The sequence below is a fragment of the Excalfactoria chinensis genome, chromosome 6, assembly GCF_039878825.1.
Source record: "Excalfactoria chinensis isolate bCotChi1 chromosome 6, bCotChi1.hap2, whole genome shotgun sequence".
In the NCBI taxonomy this organism is placed as follows: domain Eukaryota; kingdom Metazoa; phylum Chordata; class Aves; order Galliformes; family Phasianidae; genus Excalfactoria; species Excalfactoria chinensis.
In genome coordinates this window covers 9,638,243-9,656,094 of record NC_092830.1, presented here as the reverse complement: position 1 = coordinate 9,656,094, position 17,852 = coordinate 9,638,243, and the positions used below count along the sequence as shown (strand labels likewise).

The window sequence follows — 17,852 nt, the reverse complement described above, 5'->3', positions numbered from 1 at the left end:
TCCAAGCATCACGAGTTGGATTTGATCCCCTTCCAACTTAGGATATTCTGCGACTCTGTGAAAGCCATCCGCATAATCCTGTTATTTGAAAAAATAAACATAAAAAAGCATTTAAAAGCTAACAACTTAAATCATATAAAAGAAAGTTCTAAAATCATAGTTTCTTCCCTTGTTCCTCTGATCTTTGGCACAACTTTTTGAAGATCCTAAAACTATCACTGCGGGTTCCTTTTTCTTTTATTCCCCATTTTTATTTTAGTTATCTGTTTATTTTCGTAATAGTACTAGATCTCTTAATTCCAGCACATAATGATGGGAAAAAAATAATACACAAAAATCCTAAAGAATCTAGGATATCATTCGTTCTCCTCTACTTGTACCCCCAATACTTAACTTCCGTAGCTCAGCTCTGTCACAGTTCATCCTGGCTTGGCCTGGTTCCATGACGAAGAGGCAAATACATGAGCTCCCAAAACAAGGATGCTGGCAGAGGGCTCTCCAAAAGCAATTGAAACCTGAGCTAACTCTGCCTTTGTGTGCAGCCAGCCACACCAGCAACTCCCAGGCGAAGCTCCAGTCACGTACTGGAAGCAATGCTGCCTCGTGCTGCAGCAGCCTCTCATCAAGTATTTCCCTGGTCTCCTACAGTTTACAAAAAACATGCATTACTGAGCAGCACCCTTTAACACAGTCATCCCACAGCACAGTCTTGCCACTTGTGAGAACAGTGTAAGGCATACAGTATTAAGGACTCTGTCCAGTAAGGAAAGGTATGCTCATCTGAGGCCCCATGGGAACAGAGCTACACCAAATTTAAGGGGCTGGAAGGTGAAAATTCAAAGGTCGGAAAAAAGGTTGTTGACAGAACCTTGGCTTCAAGTGTCTAAATTTCCATATCTGTGCAAGTCAACTCACACGGGCAAAGCCAAACTGCAGTAATGTTTGTTTAAATTAAAAGAAGGCCTCAGAAATGACTAGAAATGCATCTAGCAAAAAAGCACATAAGGAGATGATGTGTTTGTTCTTACCATAACTTTCTGAAACGTCCATTTTTCTCTACAGCTAGTCACTACTTTTTTCCTTTTTCTCTCACCTTTTTCCATACATCTTTTCCATTTTTTTCTCCAAGAAAATGAAGATCTATCAGTGAATCCGGTCAACTCAAACTGAATTTTTCTAGCCTCGACCCCTGGGAAACGGGAGCAGCACGTGTCTGAGCCAAACATTTCATCTGTTTTTTTGTTTTATTTTTTTATATTTTAAGCTCAGCTGCATTTGTGTCTGTCATGGTTTTGTGATCATCAGTATTCCACATCATCACATCCTTGTAAGCACATTTCACCCCTTTTCTTTTTCATAGCAAAATAAAAAGGTCCCCAGTATTTAGTTTGATAGCTCTGGAAACTATTTAACAGCAATGCTGACTCATGAATACACATTCCTATTTTCACTTGATGCAAAGAAATTAAATACCACAGAGACTGCTCTACAGCAAAAATCCAAATAAGCTGGGAGAGAGTGAAACTGCACTAGGCCATAACACACTGATACACTTACAAGATTCAGCCAAGCTTTTCTTCTTTCAACCGTGATAAGTGCTGGCATATTCTTCTGGCAAACTGATGTTAAGTACTTCAGCATGTCTGCATACTTGCTAGGGTAGACGAAAAACTCATTACAGAAGAAAACAGAGGTCTAAGAATTCAGGGCGGATGGGAGGGAGCCACTGCAATCAGAAAACAGTTATTAAATTGAATGCTGCATAGCAGAAAGCCCAACTTCCCTATGAAAACTACAGAAAAATGAGAAACAGGACCTTTTTTCTTCTTTCCTAACAGCAGATATTTTAATGTTTTTATTTTACATTTCTTGCCTGCTTCTCTGAAAACATCTCCCTTTCCCAACCCTAACATAATATAAACTGAAAAGCCACAAAGAGTTTTAAAGAAATGTCAGTGGCTATAATAATAGCATATAATAATAACAAGACAAGTAAAAGAGCGAAATGTTTTGATGCTTGCATATCACAAGTCTTTCAATAGGAATACTTCTAATGTCCCAAGGCAGGAGTTTCCTATCAAAGACTTCACTCCGGATGTTTTCTCAGAGCATCCCGATCATCAGCCTATATGGAACAAATCAAGTTGCTCATGTTCACCAAAGAAAATGATCACAAAAGCAATAACAGACTTTATCAATGGTCTTGCTGAGTTTAAGAAGGCTTCGTGAACATAAAATCAAAAAGGGTTGCGTTTCACAGCGGTTTGGAGGTGAGTTCGTACCCTTCCTTCATGCTTCTCTGACATTGGTAATTATCTGAGGAAGGAACAGGATGGTCTGCTGATATGTTATAAAAATAGAAATTTAATACTTACTTTTAAGATAGATGCTCAGGACATGTTAGAGGGTCATGTTCAAATCAAATACAGCTCAGGAGCCAAGGGAGAACAATGCTGACACCAAGTGGAAGAGAACGTTGCTGCAAACTTGGGATGGATCTCAGAGCCACAAGTCTTCCACTGAGGTGTAAAAAACGTCAGATGAAGGCCACATAGATCCTCTGAAGGTAGAACTTAGTGTTATCCTAACATGTACACTAGATTAATTATGACTCTCTCCCCTCTGTTGTAGCTGGCCTTAATAAGAAACACAACCACCTGCCACTCTAAACACATCAGACACTTCTCCCCTTTGTGAACTGCAAATAACACTCCTCAATCTGTAATCAACATACGACCTGCGAGTCTGGCTGTGGTAGGAGCTTTCAAGCTGCTCTGCTCACAGCAAAACTGAAAACAGGCATTCACAGACTGAGAAGTAACAAAAGTGAGTCTCCACTACTGCTTAGTTTGTTTCTGTACAGCGTATCGCCTCACAGTGTTTTTCCAATCTGGTAAAGGCATCTGTCATCAATCAATTTTAGAAAGATCTTTCCCACTCACATTTTTTATGCCATCACTGAATGGCTGATGGTGATCAGCGTCATCAGCTTGTGCAATCACTTGAGCACTATTTCTGAATTACTCATTTCATTAAAGAATCGTAGGACATCAATTTAACCAGGTTCCCTCTTCATGTTCAAGTCACTTCGTGAAGTAAAACACAGCTGAGAGTGTGCTTCAAAGCTTACAGAGCACGCCTCCTGCCTCCCCTATTCTTTCCAAGCACAACTTTCATCAGCCAAAGGAAAATACAAGTAACATTGTCTAGATGTCACAGGGAGCAGGGAGGTAGTGGCAAAATCCACAGATTCATAGGAAGGATTTAAGTGTGACAGCATTCATACAGTAAGGCAGGAGAAAGTCCCAACAATGCTGGAGCAAACATTAAATGTGTCACATTGACTGGATCAGTGGATCTCATCATTTGCTAAAAACAGATCAGGCATATTTGTCATTTCAGAGTTACAGACCTCCAGCATAAAGGCAGGCCTGCTGAAGACCTCAGACACAGCTCAGAAATAACATCACACATCACCAGACCACATCCCTTGTGCTCTTCACCCATCAATGGAAAGGCTTTGCTGTTGAAAACCTAGAATGAGTAATGAATATTCCAGCCACCTCCAGTTTGTTAGGCTTTTAAAGTCACAACTGCCTAATACGGTGCTCTTTATCAAATCCTTATGTCTGCAGTCAGTAAATTATTCTTCTCTGTTTATCCAGAAGAAGAAGAAAAAAAATACATTTTCACAATATATTACCCATAATCTTTGTGGAGATCCAAGTCCAGCTCTGATTCTCAATGTGCGGCATTTTTAATCCAGTCTTCTGGTTTGGACGGCTCCCAAACACAAACTTAAAACTTAATGTTTAACGAGCCCATGCATTTAAAGAATTTACAAAGGTCAGGAAAAATACTTTTTTGTGTGTGTGTGGAATGAGAAGTAATACAAAGAAACCTTTCCATAACATAACAGCAAAGCCTACAGAAGCACTGACAAATCTCTTGGCAGTTCAAGTGCTACACGCAGGACTCATTATGCTCACGTCTAAACTCAACTAAAAGTTATCTTTGCAAAGCAAAGATATGTGAAAGAAAACAATCCGGATCTGTACCAGTTTAAAGTTAGGAAATAATGCTAAACCCACAAATATGAATCAGGACTATGAGAGTCTACCCATGAAAAATTACACTGACTGGACCCTTTAGTCTAACCTGGAAGCCTGAGTTTCATATATCATAAGATCACATTTGCTTCATTTTTGAAAGGTTTCAACTAATTTCAAAAGCATTATCATGAGATTAGCAAAGGAAAACATCATTTAAATTGCTGCTTAAATTGAGGACAGTCCATTCATCAGACTGCAAATCCTTTTTCACGGCAACTTCAAATGAAAGTGAAGCACCAATTTTTTCTTTCTTTTTTAAACAAATCGGTTGATGTGGAAACACTCCCCTCTTTGAAGAATGCTGCAAACCTGACACTAACAAAACTCCCTAAGCCACAAAGAGCCATCTCAATAAAACCATAATTCAAATAGATGAAGTCTCCATAAAATATTTAGGTGCAGTAGGCCGACCAACTCAAACCACACTGTACAGTTTCAGAAATCCATTCTGAGGTGTCTGCGGTCTTTCTGAAGGGATGCAATAGTGTTTAGCTCCCCTCTCCCAGCCACTGGCTCTGCAATCCCTTTTCAGTAGGGCTCCACTATTGCAGAGAATAACTACAGAGTCTCTGCAGCCTTGCTGATAAAAAGAGAAGCATACATAAAGGACATGGGAAGAAGAGAAAACAAGAAATGAGAGTTATTTCCTCAGGGCGTTAGCTTTTCTTCTGACTGAAGGACGGGATGCAGTGGTGTGCACACACCCCAAAAGTTGTGCTTCTGTTTGCTTAATTCAGGAAGGATTTATCTATCGTGCTTCAGTACAGAGATAGGAAAAAGCACTCTAGAACTTGATAAAAAATAAAATAAAAGTCCAGTCATTTCTTAATCCGGAACATAAGATTTGAAAACGATGATGACAAAGAGCATGACAAATCACCACCGGAAACGTTTGATTTATAATTCAATTAGCTTCTATGGTGTAATCTTCTACAAAAAGCACATCCCAACAACAATAAAAAGATCCCTCATATTAAATAGCTGAAAATGCAAACACCAGTGTAATTGCTTCAAGTTGCTTCAAGAGAAACAGCCAATAAAAGCAAGTTTCATTTCCAGGAAGCAACAAGGGATCTGAGCCACATTTGCCATTTCACTTTTTGCTTGCTTTGCTGGAACTGGTTCATGCACATTGAATATGTTTACTTTGTAAACCTAACTTTGATGTTTCTCGTTTAGTGGACTTTCAGCAATTGTTATATTATGAAAGATGGAGGGTACCTATCCAATATGCTGGATTTCCTGCCAGAAATTACAAAAAGAAGATCAACCACAGAATTCTGAATTCCCTCCTCACCACAGATGGGATTTCTTTCATAAGCTTACCTCAGAGCAGGAGTGTGCCTCACGGCTATGCTTTGTCTGGGCTTTTATTAAGGAACTTGAAAGGATTTTTCCAGAAAAATTCTTTCCCACATCACCACAAGCCCAGACAGACTGTGACATTTTGCAGAAATACAGGGAGTGAAGCTCCTTCTAAAACAAAGTCATTGAAAAAGAATGCCAAGTCTCTTGGCTTTTCCAATGCCTTTCCAATTTCCTCTTGCTACTGTAAGAACACATAGTTACTGTGAGCAGAAGCAGATACAGTTGGATGGTCTTGCACACTCATTTGAGTACGTGTTTCAGGGATTCTCAAAGGAGAGTTGACATACGAGAGTATAGTGGAAGGTAGAAGTGTGTGCTTCGATGCTGTCTGCATGAATTGACTAGGGTTTTAGATCTGGAATCATTTCATAAACATCCTTGCACTTGTGTCTTCTGTTCTCTGTACTTATGATTATACAGATTTTTTCAGGATATTTTTGTTTTTAAATATGGAGAGGTTTTCCAAGAACGACAGTCTTAGTATTCTCCTTGCAGAACATGCTCTGCATATGAATCATGACTTAGCATTATAGAAGTCTGCCGATTTTTCCTTAGCACAGACAATTAAGAAAGAAGCCAAAAAGAAAGGAGTCAAAAACATGAGAGTCACGAGCTTCAATTACATACAATTTAAATCTATTCAATAATACTCTACATGATCTGTTACCCTTCCAATCATCTAGGAGTGACCTGCAAGGATGCGTGGTAACTTCATGATGTAGTCTGAAACCACGGGCCTTACTACTACATGCCCCTCAAGTCATTTCCTAATAAAAACCAATTTCTAATTAAGCAGTAATGATACATAACATCACAAACTGAAAACAAAACTTATATTGACCCTCTCCCTAAAGCAACATTAGTCTATCAAGGTTCTTCCACCAGGAGATTTTTGATCAATGAGGCTAACAAGAAATCCAAGCGCTAGCATTCTTTTAAAGAAGAACATGTCACCCAAAGAGAATCTGAGACGAATTCAGCAACATATGGAAAGATGAAATGGCTTTCACCCTTCCGTATTTGCTCCCCTGAATCACCAACATACAGCAACACAATATAAAGAGTTTCAGTAGAGAAAAAAGTCAGTGGCTTTAATCTAATGAAGTTCTGCATTGAGATATTTAACATGGAAGAAGTTGGAACTCTATTCTTGTCTCTGTTCTTATACAATTACATCAGCATTTTTTTTTCAAAAATCAGAATTTTAACTTCTGGTTCCCCTCCAGCTTATGCTTATGCTGAATACTTATAGTACCGGCAAGTAGCTGTGGTCAGTACTTAAACTACATATAAAGTAATTTATTTCCACTTGTAGCTTACAACTCAGTGAAGCACTTCTGATTCCTTGCTGAATCAGTTTATGTAACTTTCTTACCTGGAGGCCGTCTGCTTGTCTTGCTGAGAAACAAGGGTTCACATCGACAAAAAGCATCTCATAATGCTGAAGCAAATACAGCAGGAGGCCATTGTAAAGTCTTTGTTCTTCACAAGCCAATGGACTGACAGGAATCCTAAGGGCAGAACAGATAGATAAAGTTTCAGAGCTCTGAGATCAGGGTCTAATGATAAGTCATGCAGGGAGCACCCCTAATGCCCTGAACAATTCAGAGTGCAGCCTGTTAGACAGTTGGATAAAACAAGTGTTCCAGCCCCCTTCCTAATACATGATTGCTGGGACAGGAGTCATCTTCATCTGGTGGGGGTCACGATACCGCAAAGCTCACAGTGATGGAGTCTCAGTGTGCTACAGCTACTCACATCACATCAAATCTTTGACGCAGCAGAACAAGATAGCTAGAGCCTGACAGTTTCTCAGCTGTGAAGTTCATAATATCAAGGATGAAGAGGACAAAAAAAGAAGCCACAAAAATCTGCCACTACTCAAAGGTACAAGGGCTGAAAGAGCTGTTTTGCTGTTTCAGCTTCTGAAGGTGAATTTTGATGACATAAATATTAAAAGAACAGTCTGTGTGTGTGGGGGGGGGGAATAATAAAAATTCTAAGATAGTGTTTCAATAGAATAATTTGTGATTTCATAGACTTTGGTCACATGAAGCAGAATTTCCAGGTGCTCCCAACAACAGATTGTCCATAATGGGATTTTTTGTTATTATTAAATAAGCAGTAGTTAAACTTGTTCTATCCATGCAAGTAAACTAAATTGGAATCATTTAATTTAAATCTGGGGATTCATTATGTGACATTGTAATCTCATTCCCTTAAGGGACTGCGTATTCCCATAGTGAGCTATCTGGAGGCTTGGGGAACATTACATATAAATTTGTTGCCCGATCCAGCTTCCCTGTTTATGCTGCAACAACTCAATTCTACACAGCATGATATTAATATTTAAACAAGAAATTCATAAACTAAGGAGACAAAGGAAGAGAAATACACACACCAGTCTTCCGCTTGCCAAATTAGTACCTTTGCTATTCATTTGCAATTTTGAAGTACAAATATATGCACAGGGTCCAGTTCAAGCGGTTTCATTCACATGTAATTTTTGTAAATCTACAGTTGTTTCTGTAAGAGTTTGGGCTCCTTTTAAAGGAGAATGTATTAAGCAGAGTTATAGGCAGATATAACTTAGATGTACTGGACAAACCACCTCGATCATCACTTCTTCCTTCAGGGCTGGCTAACAATTCTCCCTCTTGGATTCCTCTTTTTCTCAAAACTTGTCCATTTCTCACATGACAAAGCAAACCAAAAAGAAAAATCTTTTTAAGGCTGGTTAGCAGAGCACACAGGAACCCCAACCAAACTCTTTTCTCCATTAGCATGGAATACTCCACAAGCCGTCCAAAGGCAAACAGCTCTCTCCATATTTAGTGGGGCTCACGTTCACATAGTACTTCTGAGTGCTCCATTCTCAAGTCAGCATCAGACAAACCAAAGCTATACTCAGAATGTGATGCTACAGCTGATTCCAAATATCAGACATCTGCAGATATTCACAGGTGGCAACACATGAGGATTCCAAATATAGTAAGAACATTTTTAGCTTTCTCTGCAGCCACATTCCACATTCAGTTTCAATTAGTTCTGCAAAACAAGCACTTCCTGCCACTTCAGACACTTCTGCTTCTAGCAGAAACCAATCATCAGGCTGACAATAGAGAAGCTGCGTTCACACCACACTGGCCAGGAATACGTTCTTAGGAAGGGCATAGCTACTGAAGTACATTCTGCACTTCACCTCAAAAACTCTTTTGTAGTACAAATCCAACAACAAAAAAACCCAAAACACTAAAAATAAGAAATAGAACTTGATCATCAGGAATCAACTAGTGTTTTCCTTGAGAAAACCTAAGCCTTTTAAAGTTGCTTTGCCACAAAGCACAAGCTAGAAAATTCATACACGCTTTGCCTTGGTTTTGTTCAGGAGACCTGCCAAGGTTCCTTGCTGGCAGAAGCTTATTTGTAAGACTTGCTGTAAATTTACAGAAAGAATGAGTCAAAGTGAGTAGATGCAAACAGATAGTTGGCTAGCACCCTTATGCACGCATCCAAGAACTGCTAACTGCAGTTAGCAGAAATCTCTTTACCAAGACAAGGCATAGCAAAGTGCACACAAAAAATCTAAGTAACATAGGTCAAATCTCTGATAAAAGAAAAGGAGTGTTCTCTCGGCACTTGTGCAGGCAAATAGGGCGTGAAGCAGCTCACAAGAAGCATGAATAGCAATAGAAGTGAATAGTTCAGAGGATGAGCAATAAGAATTCTCCAGTGGGTCCCAGCAAAGAAAATCTAGGGAGTAACCAGCATAACTCTTGACCTATGAGCTATGTTTTTGGCTCTCTCACCTACAAGGAGGTGAGGACATGACAGCAGCATCATGCAGATGTTAACACTGAAATTTCAAAAAGCAAGAAACACGTGCCAGGGTAAAAATCTAAGAGAACAGTGCCACAGGAAAAGGAGATCAAAGCTGGTTTATGAAGACTAAAGTAAAATTAGAGCATTTTACTCAGTTATAGTTTTTTTTCTGATATATACCTACTTTTTTATTGACACTTTTGGTCCTATCACACAGAACAGGCACAAGAATTGTATGTGCCACTAATATAGTAGCAGAACAATTCCAGTATGAAGATATTTTCAGTCAAATATTCAAAATATGCAGGGTTAAGGTAAAGGGTTGCAACAGATTAAAAACAGAGAAGTGACATTTAATACCCAGTTTTCATATGGTGACTTTTTTTAGCCTTTAAAATTAAAGGTAATAAGTTCTCTGTGATCCTGTAACTAGACTTCCAATGTAACACCTGTGCTAAAGCATATAATTTCTATGTCGAGATTAACGTACTTAATAACTGTTCAGTATACACAGTTTAGTTTAGTAAGGAATAATTAGCAACAAGTTTTATGTTCCAATTTTGTGTCCCAATGTCCACAGCTACTCCACAGTCCAACTGCGGAAATACCAAACACTGACACCTTAGCAAAGCATATGGGATCTGCTGAGTCCTGACCTGAAACACTGATTGAGTACTTGGGCAAAGGACTCAGGCCACCCTGAGAGCACAGGTGAAAATAATTCAGCTGTATGGCTGGAATGGGTGGATCCTGACTGCGCCTCTCTTAGACGTCATATAAGGTCTGACTGCCAGTGGGGAAGGGTTTGTTCCTGAAGATTCCTTGTTGGTGGAGCTTTCCCCCTGCAGATCTGGAATCTTCTGATATGGGTAAGCAATTGTTTTCCCCTCCCTTATAGCACTTTTCTATCTTACCCGTCCCCCCATCATACCGATCTGCCCAATTGCTACAGTAATCTATGAATGTGAGAGGTCTCAACAATAAAATTGTCAATATATTGAGACAGATAATAATCATAGGTTGAACTTATGCTTGAACATCAACAGAATAAAAATCAAAGCAGAATGGTTTAATAAACAACCCAAAGTAAAAGCAGGAAGACATAACTGTACCAGAAATGCAGAGTACCAGTATGCGTGAAGAACAGTGAACACATGAAACGAATTAATGTTACAAATGTAGTTAGCGTTACATGCAGAAGGTTATTTCCAACAATAGCATGGGGTATACGTTTCTGTAGATTAGATTTAAGATCGTATTTTCTACAACTACCTGAAGCAGAACTCTACTCAAACTATGGCAAGGAGTACTCAATGTGTCTTACTTTCCTGTTAATCCTGGGTGCCAAATGTTTAACGATGTTGCAGCTAATTGTGTAAAGTCTTGCTCTGAGAGACATAATGGAAATGCATGGCTTTATTCCCCGTACCATGCTTGACTACCTAGAAATTCATCTTGTACAGGGAAACGCAGCAGTTTATTCTGAATCTTGGAGGCCTCGGGCCACTCAGTGGGAAGCAGTCCAGCAATCTTACTGAAAGAAAACTCCAGCTGCAAGGCTCTACTCCCCACCCAATTACCAGAAAGGTGATTTCTTTCATAATTCTAGAAGGCAGCTCTCAAGGACAGCAGCAGTTACACACTTCACAAAAAAGAAAATGACCTACTGGTTTCCCTCTCCCAGAGCTGGTGAGATCAGAATGACTATAAAAAGCATTCACATTCACATTCATTGGGCAGATATACTTCTATTTACGGTAGCTGTGCTGTCTTGACAAATCACTCTGGCAGGGAAGCTCGAAGCTGATCATTTCTAAGGCTTCTCACACAGATCACTGCCACAAACATTTAGTTTAGCACTAAGTGAACTCTAAAAAAAAACAAAACACAAAAACCCAAACAAATGGGCATGCTTGGAACTGGCTCGAGAAACTCCCAGAATAGACTAGGATGCTTAAAAACTGGAGGGGCTCATCACTTAAAAAGGGAACCTGCTTAGTTCTTCTGCAGAGATACAGAAAACAGTGGGCATACATTCAAAGAATTTGGGAAGAGAGTAATAAGGCATTATTACGTGTACGTGCACATAAGCTCAATGGGATGGTAAAGGTGCCTTAAGACACAAGTGTGACAGTCAGTGCAGTCCTTGTTGAGTTAGTGTGGGTGTGAGGTCTGGATTTTTGATGAAGGTTTTTTAGCATCAACCTTTTTTTACCTACTGTAAGTATCGTGCAACTAACCCAGACACTGGGAGCAAAACTCATTTGCCTACACTTATTAACTACTTTCAGTACACAGGTCTTAAGGGGTTTTGCTGTAAAACTGCTTTGTTCCACAGTTGAATATCCTCCATGGTGAAGCCTGCTTTCATAAGAGTGAATGCTATAAGCCTTGTCACAGTACACTCTGCTAGATAAGTCTCTCCAGCTGTTTTTTTAAAGTTCCTTTTATTAACATCACCTGCAAGGGCTATAAACTTTTACACAGTTTATAAGCTCACAGAGCAGAGAAACAGACATTGACCCACTGAAACAAAGGTGTACAAACTTTGAGACAAGTATAAACACTTCATCACTTTCCTGCATCAATGTGAAGGATAGGATGATGTGCTGATATTTCTGTTTCTCTGGAAAACCCAGCACTGTCAGACCATTCCAGGCCGCTGCTTCTCACCATCTTGACTGGCCTGACATATGCTCTCCTACCTTTCTTTTTTAGCATCCTTTTAAGTGTCTGGCCTCTACTATTCCAAATGCAGCTTCAGCACCTACTGCTTGCATTTTAGTGGCACCAATATATCCAAAACTCTCTCTGCAAAGGATACAATGAATTACTTTTGCATCTTGGAGAGGCTCCCTTTGCTGATGTTACACTAGTCCATAATATTCTGTGTAGACATTTAACTTTCAAAATGCTGCACTTCCTATTGGAGATACTGTTACTACAAAAAGCTTCATTTTCTAGTGTGATCACGTAGCACTGTTTAAAATGGGTGAATAGACACGGAGTACTTACTTGAAAAGAGCAGGTCCAAACACAATGGCCAAATTTTCCAGAGTCATGCAATTCACTACACTGTATGTTGCTACCTTTAACAGGAAGGCAGACAGGAACTGGAGAAGGTTTTGATGTGCTTTGGGAAGGCAGCTAATTAACTGTCTCAGATTCTTTATGCATTCTGTTGTGTCAATTCTGTGCTCTGTATTTAAAAATAAAGAGGTTATTACACAGATATTCCTGGTAACAACAATCTCACCAGAGACACTGAAATATATTCTTTACTCTTAGTATGTATTCCAAATGACACATTTCTACACTAAGTTTTGATAACTATTTTCATAGATTTTCCAGATTACAAGTTTTATAAGCGCTCTTCATGCTATTTTTCCTGCTAGGGCAGAAGAAGCCAGTACTTGCTGCTTTTTTTTTGGTAGAGCTGGTAACAGGCAGTAATAATGTATATGAACACTTAAGGCTACCTTTAAGGACATTATAAGATTATTGGCCTTGATTTTCCCCAGAGATCTTATACATTTGCCTCTCATTAAGAGGTGTAAGAAACTGTACCCCTTCAGCCCCAAATCATCTCAGTTTCCTGACTAATTCATAGCTCTCCATCTCAAAACATTTTTGCTCTATAAAAACACAACTGCAGTTACACAAGAGATGCTCAGAAAAACTAAGTTGTGGATGCTTAGCGTTTCCTTGATTCTCATTCTTCAAAGGAGTGTTACAAGGCAAAAATCATCTCTGTTTGATCAGCAATTCAGAATTAGTGTGATAAAGTCTCCTGGTATTAGAACGGAAATGGCGATGCTGCTCAGTAACTGGCAGCTGATGCTCAAATTTGCCACAGATCTCCAGGATGCATCTGTGTAGCTTCAATATTGTGAACAGCAAATCACATCCTTTAGGGCAATTCTAACCCTAGAAAATACATTCCATAAAGATTAAGACCAATGTTGCCCAACACATTAATGAAAAGGGGTTGGAATGGAGGAGGAGAAAAGAACGAACAGCAAGATTATTCAGGCTAGCCAAAGCAAGGTGACTGCAAGAATCTGTAGAAACCAAAAGGTCTTTCAGCACAGTCTTTTGGAGTTGATGAAAGTGATTTTGTGTACTTCTTTTTGTCATCATTTTTAGTTGGATTCTTGTTTGTTTTCTTTTTTATAAGCATTTACATAACTTGGAATTCAGCAGATGAAGTTTGAACAAGAGCAACGTGCAGTAAAACACACTTATTTGTACAGAAATGCTTGAATTAGTTATCACTGGGAAGCACTTGTTGTAATTGCCTGAAAGCATTAGCTACCATCCATGGTAGAGTTGTATTTGATTGTACACTATTAAGAACTATCAACGTGAAAAGGGAACTAGACAGCACTGCTGTAAGCAACTCCTTCTGGCTTTGCAATTGAAATACTTCACACCATTCCGTGCCACTTGCTGCTGCTAGACAGTAAGAAAACTGGTAAAAAGTACTAAATCAGAACGTGGAATAAAAAGGCTGCTGCGCAAGGAAACGTGAAATAAAGAAGATTTAGCTTTGGAAAGAGAGATGTGAGGCAGTAGAAATATAAATGTAATACTATGGTGATTAGATTCAAAAATGGCATCTCAGCAAGTAGTAATGCACTGAGCATTTCAGAGAAGGAAGTTTAGAAGTGACCACTCTGTACCTTGGAAAGTTTTTAGCATGCCAGTACAGATGTTGTCTGGAAGAACAGCCACTGGCAGCTCATTTAGAAACAGTTTCAGAAGGCTGGCCACAGAATCAACGTCTCCATGATTAATGAGGTCTACATTTTCTCCCTGATTGTACTTCTGCTTCAGCTCCTTGATTTTATTCACTGAGCCACTGATTCAAAATATACCAACACGCTGCAGACCTGCTCAAGAAGAAATATGAAGCAGTATACAATAGTTGTATATCATTATATTTTTGAACATATACAATTACACGCACACACACACACACACGTATATATATAGGATGGCTGCATGGTATAGCTCCTCTGAACAAACGTGAAGGTATCAATAAAATACCCCCTCTATATTTTAATATTACCAGACCTTTGTCAAAACTGTAACACAAGTGCATGTTTTTTTGTTATGCAGTGACACAGTATTTCCCAGGGTCAGAACTGGCATGCTTCATGAAGAGGTGAGGTACAGACACTTTCTGGGGTGTGACTACTGACTCTTCCAGGTACTAGCCAGGCATGATACCACTTGAAAGCAGCCAAAGAGAAGGGAGAGGCAGGGTGATGGTGGTTACCATCATAGAGCCTCAGTGTCTCTGGTGGCCCACATGCCAGAATTTTTGTTGCATAGCCATGGCACCCAAGGACTAGAATACACCAGAGAGTTTTCATGATATTCCATGAAATTATCACAAGACTCAGGTGTTCTTTCAGACCAAAATAAGTGACCATTGTATTAGTGAAATAAAATGAATTTTAGACATTGCTCTCATCACTGAATTTGTCAAAATTCTCTTCCTGTGTTGTCTACTAACTAGATACTGTACAATTCAGTGAATACTGTACAGTTCTGTGATTGGTCTCAAATGGCAAAACAAAGAAAGAGCAACAAAAAGAAAGAAATGAATGGATGCTTCTCAGAGTGAAGCATGCTAAATAATAGTTTTATTTATTTTGTAATGTTGCTGAAAGCAGAAGGGGCTTGGACTGAAAAAGATGATCTAGATAGGGAAATCACAACAGGAGATCAAGAGGTTCTTGGTAGAAGCATAGACTGGAGTGTAGTGCAGGCAGAAGAATGTGCCTTTCCCAGTGCAGAGCAAAGAAAGAAATCGCAGGACTGACATAAAGGTACACTGATTGGTAAGTTGCTGCAAATAACAGTACTTTTCAATTCCCATTTTACTACCATGCTGACATGAAAGATTTAATTACTGTGTCTTCTTATGCTGGCATTTATTTTCAGTGTTATTTTAGCCACAGTTGCATTATTGTTCTGCATAAGTCTGGGAAAGCAGAGAAGTAACAGTTGGCCTGCCCATTTAACTTGAAGGAAACGAATGGTTGGACTGGATGATCTTTTAGGTCTTTTCGAACCTTGGTGTTTCTGTGATTCTATGAAATGTCTGGATTCTTGAACTGTTATGTGTTCAAGGTCTTCTACTTCATTGGTCATATATATTTCTTAAACAGTAGTGGTGTTGAATCCAAAGGGCTCATCTACCTCAGGCTCATCTGCCTCAGGGTCATCCAGAAAATGTAAGTTGTTAGTTGTACTCCCTGGAACAGGAGGTTGTTGCTTTGCTGGAACATATGTCATTAACAGATGTGCATGTTTCATTCAACGTCATTGTTTACTGATGGACCATGTAACCATATGAGTGCAAGTACCATATAATGCTGTTGTGCCATATAATCCATTGACTGCAATTGAAGGCTTTTCAAGGTTTTTCACAGAGCCTTACTTCACTGTAAAATTACATGTTAGGAAGGAAACCCAACACTAATCTATTAGTTTGGTCTTTTCTAAATTAAGTCATTCCCAGAATGTTGTGTTCTTTGTCAGACTTAGCTACAGATAACTCATTACTGTACAAAGAAAAGCGTTGGCTTTCTTCTGTACATACCATTTTGCCATTGCTTTTTCTTCTGCAGCATTCTAGTGCCACTTGATGCTTCTGCGATCAGCTGGAACTAGAAATTGTTTCTTATTGTAACACTGCATAGGGACTGACACCTCACTTTTGTATCTGTTCATTTAATTATCTTATGTGAATGGACAGGCTCTCCTTTTTGGTAATTATAGCTATATTTTCTTCCATACTTCTTGAGATAATTGCAAGTCTGGCCTCCCAGATATTTATATCCCCTTCCACATTACTGTCAAGTGCATTTACTGAGGGGAGTACAGTGAGCAGTAAGCCATTCAGCTTTGCTGGGAGGCAGAAGATTGTGATGGTGGAGCCTTTGAATATGAAGTTAGAGTGCAAGTTAAAGCTAAGGATTAAGGGAATATTTCTTATAATTGCTTTCCAGAGTGAAATTGCAGTGTAAAAGAAAAAAGAAAATAATGCCTCATAGTGATGCCTGTTAGTCCTTGGAGTTAGTTTAGACAGTGCACCGGCATAGATGAAGGGACTGCGGACATACCGTTCATCGTGGCTCAGGGCAAGAAAGATTAGACTGTGTGACTTAGGTCTTTCTGTCACTGTTTTCCTTGGTGTTACAGCAGTTAACAGATTCTAAGCTTGTTCTTTTGTTTATATTTTTCAAGAGACCTTTCTGTGAAGCTTTTTCTCTTCCATGACTTTGTTGAGATGCTCTCAACTGATTTCATTTATACTAACACCAATTAAACTCCTAGTTAGACACAGCTAGACTTCACACTCTAATTATTTATGGGCTACTCCCAGTCTCCTCAATGGATAGAACAATTGATTTAAGTGATCCAATAACAATCCATCACTACCTTGGGGGCATATAATTGCTCATAAATACAGTAATTTGTGTCTCATCTTTGTTTTCATAGTCCTAAATGTCTTATAAACTTAGCTAATACAGCTTTAGTGCTTGTAAATAGTAACATGTGAGGAAATAAATAGATCTTCCACACAATAAATCAAATAATGGCATTCATAGTCCAGTATAAGTTCTGAATCCATTAAAAAAAAGGGGGGGAAAGACAGGCCAATTTAGAAATAAAAAATAATGAGCACCACAACCAAGAAATCAGAATTTCTCTCATAGAAGAGAGAAAAAAGATGGAAAACTTTGTAAAGGACAAAATTTATACTGCCACTGACCTGCAGATGGTTTATGGTGTTGTCTTACTGCAACTCCCTCAGGAGGTATATTTTTTCATTTTCTCATTGCAATGCTTGGAACAGCCACAGGATCCATAGCAGAACAACCACAGGGCTCATCATGAGGGCTAGAGAGCCATCAGGGTGCTGGAGCAGCTGCAGAGCCTTTTGCGGGAACTGGAGCTGCTACGGGACCTACTGATGAAGGGTCCTACTGATGTCTTTTGCATTGCCACCAGATCCAGAGGTACTTTTCTTCTCCTTGACGGTGCTTATTAGTGTTAAACAATACTTGGTAGGCACATGTCAAGCCCCAGCATGCTGCAGTGATTTGTGTTGCCATCATTGTCTTTTTTACTGAATATGTAACCATATACAATAATGTTTTAGAGTAAATGAGTTGTTTTTTTTACTACAAATCTTTCACAAAAGCTGAAATGCAGAGGTGAATTTAGCATGGGTTCGTACTTGATAAGTGCAAGGTAAAATAAATGTTGCTTCGTTAGCTTAAGTACTTCAAAGTTGAAGAAGGCTGAAAGTGGTTTCTAGACAAACTGTTCAGAGGAACTTGATGTTGAATTGTCCTGAATACTATGTAGCATCTTCAGATAGTGTATCCAAGTTTTGAGTGGTGTTTGTTAGTTTTCATAGCATTCCTGTTCATGAATCATTTGTGCTTACATACACCGATTTCATAAAACAACCTGAGTTTCCTGACCAAACATCCACAGAGTCTCTGAATTCATCAGTCTGATAAACTT

General features: G+C 39.1%; 1 protein-coding gene across 3 annotated transcripts in view; it reads right to left on the bottom strand.

The window, feature by feature from the left end:
• Window positions 1-399: 399 nt before the first annotated feature.
• Window positions 400-17,852, bottom strand: part of LOC140253758 (protein FAM13A-like) — a 212,353-nt gene continuing 194,900 nt past the window's right edge. The window contains exons 1-7 of one of the 3 annotated variants that reach the window (XM_072339570.1): window positions 17,092-17,228; window positions 13,985-14,194; window positions 12,318-12,501; window positions 6,856-6,991; window positions 2,376-2,519; window positions 1,558-1,726; window positions 400-642 (exon numbers count right to left, since the gene is read on the bottom strand). In XM_072339570.1, the coding sequence (XP_072195671.1) occupies window positions 2,415-2,519; window positions 6,856-6,991; window positions 12,318-12,501; window positions 13,985-14,003 (444 nt within the window). In that variant the 5' untranslated portion in view covers window positions 14,004-14,194; window positions 17,092-17,228 and the 3' untranslated portion in view covers window positions 400-642; window positions 1,558-1,726; window positions 2,376-2,414. Of the gene's footprint in view, window positions 643-1,557; window positions 1,727-2,375; window positions 2,520-5,438; window positions 6,031-6,855; window positions 6,992-12,317; window positions 12,502-13,984; window positions 14,195-17,091; window positions 17,229-17,852 lie in introns of those variants that run through there. The other 2 variants (XM_072339571.1, XM_072339569.1) reach the window with 2 other exon arrangements.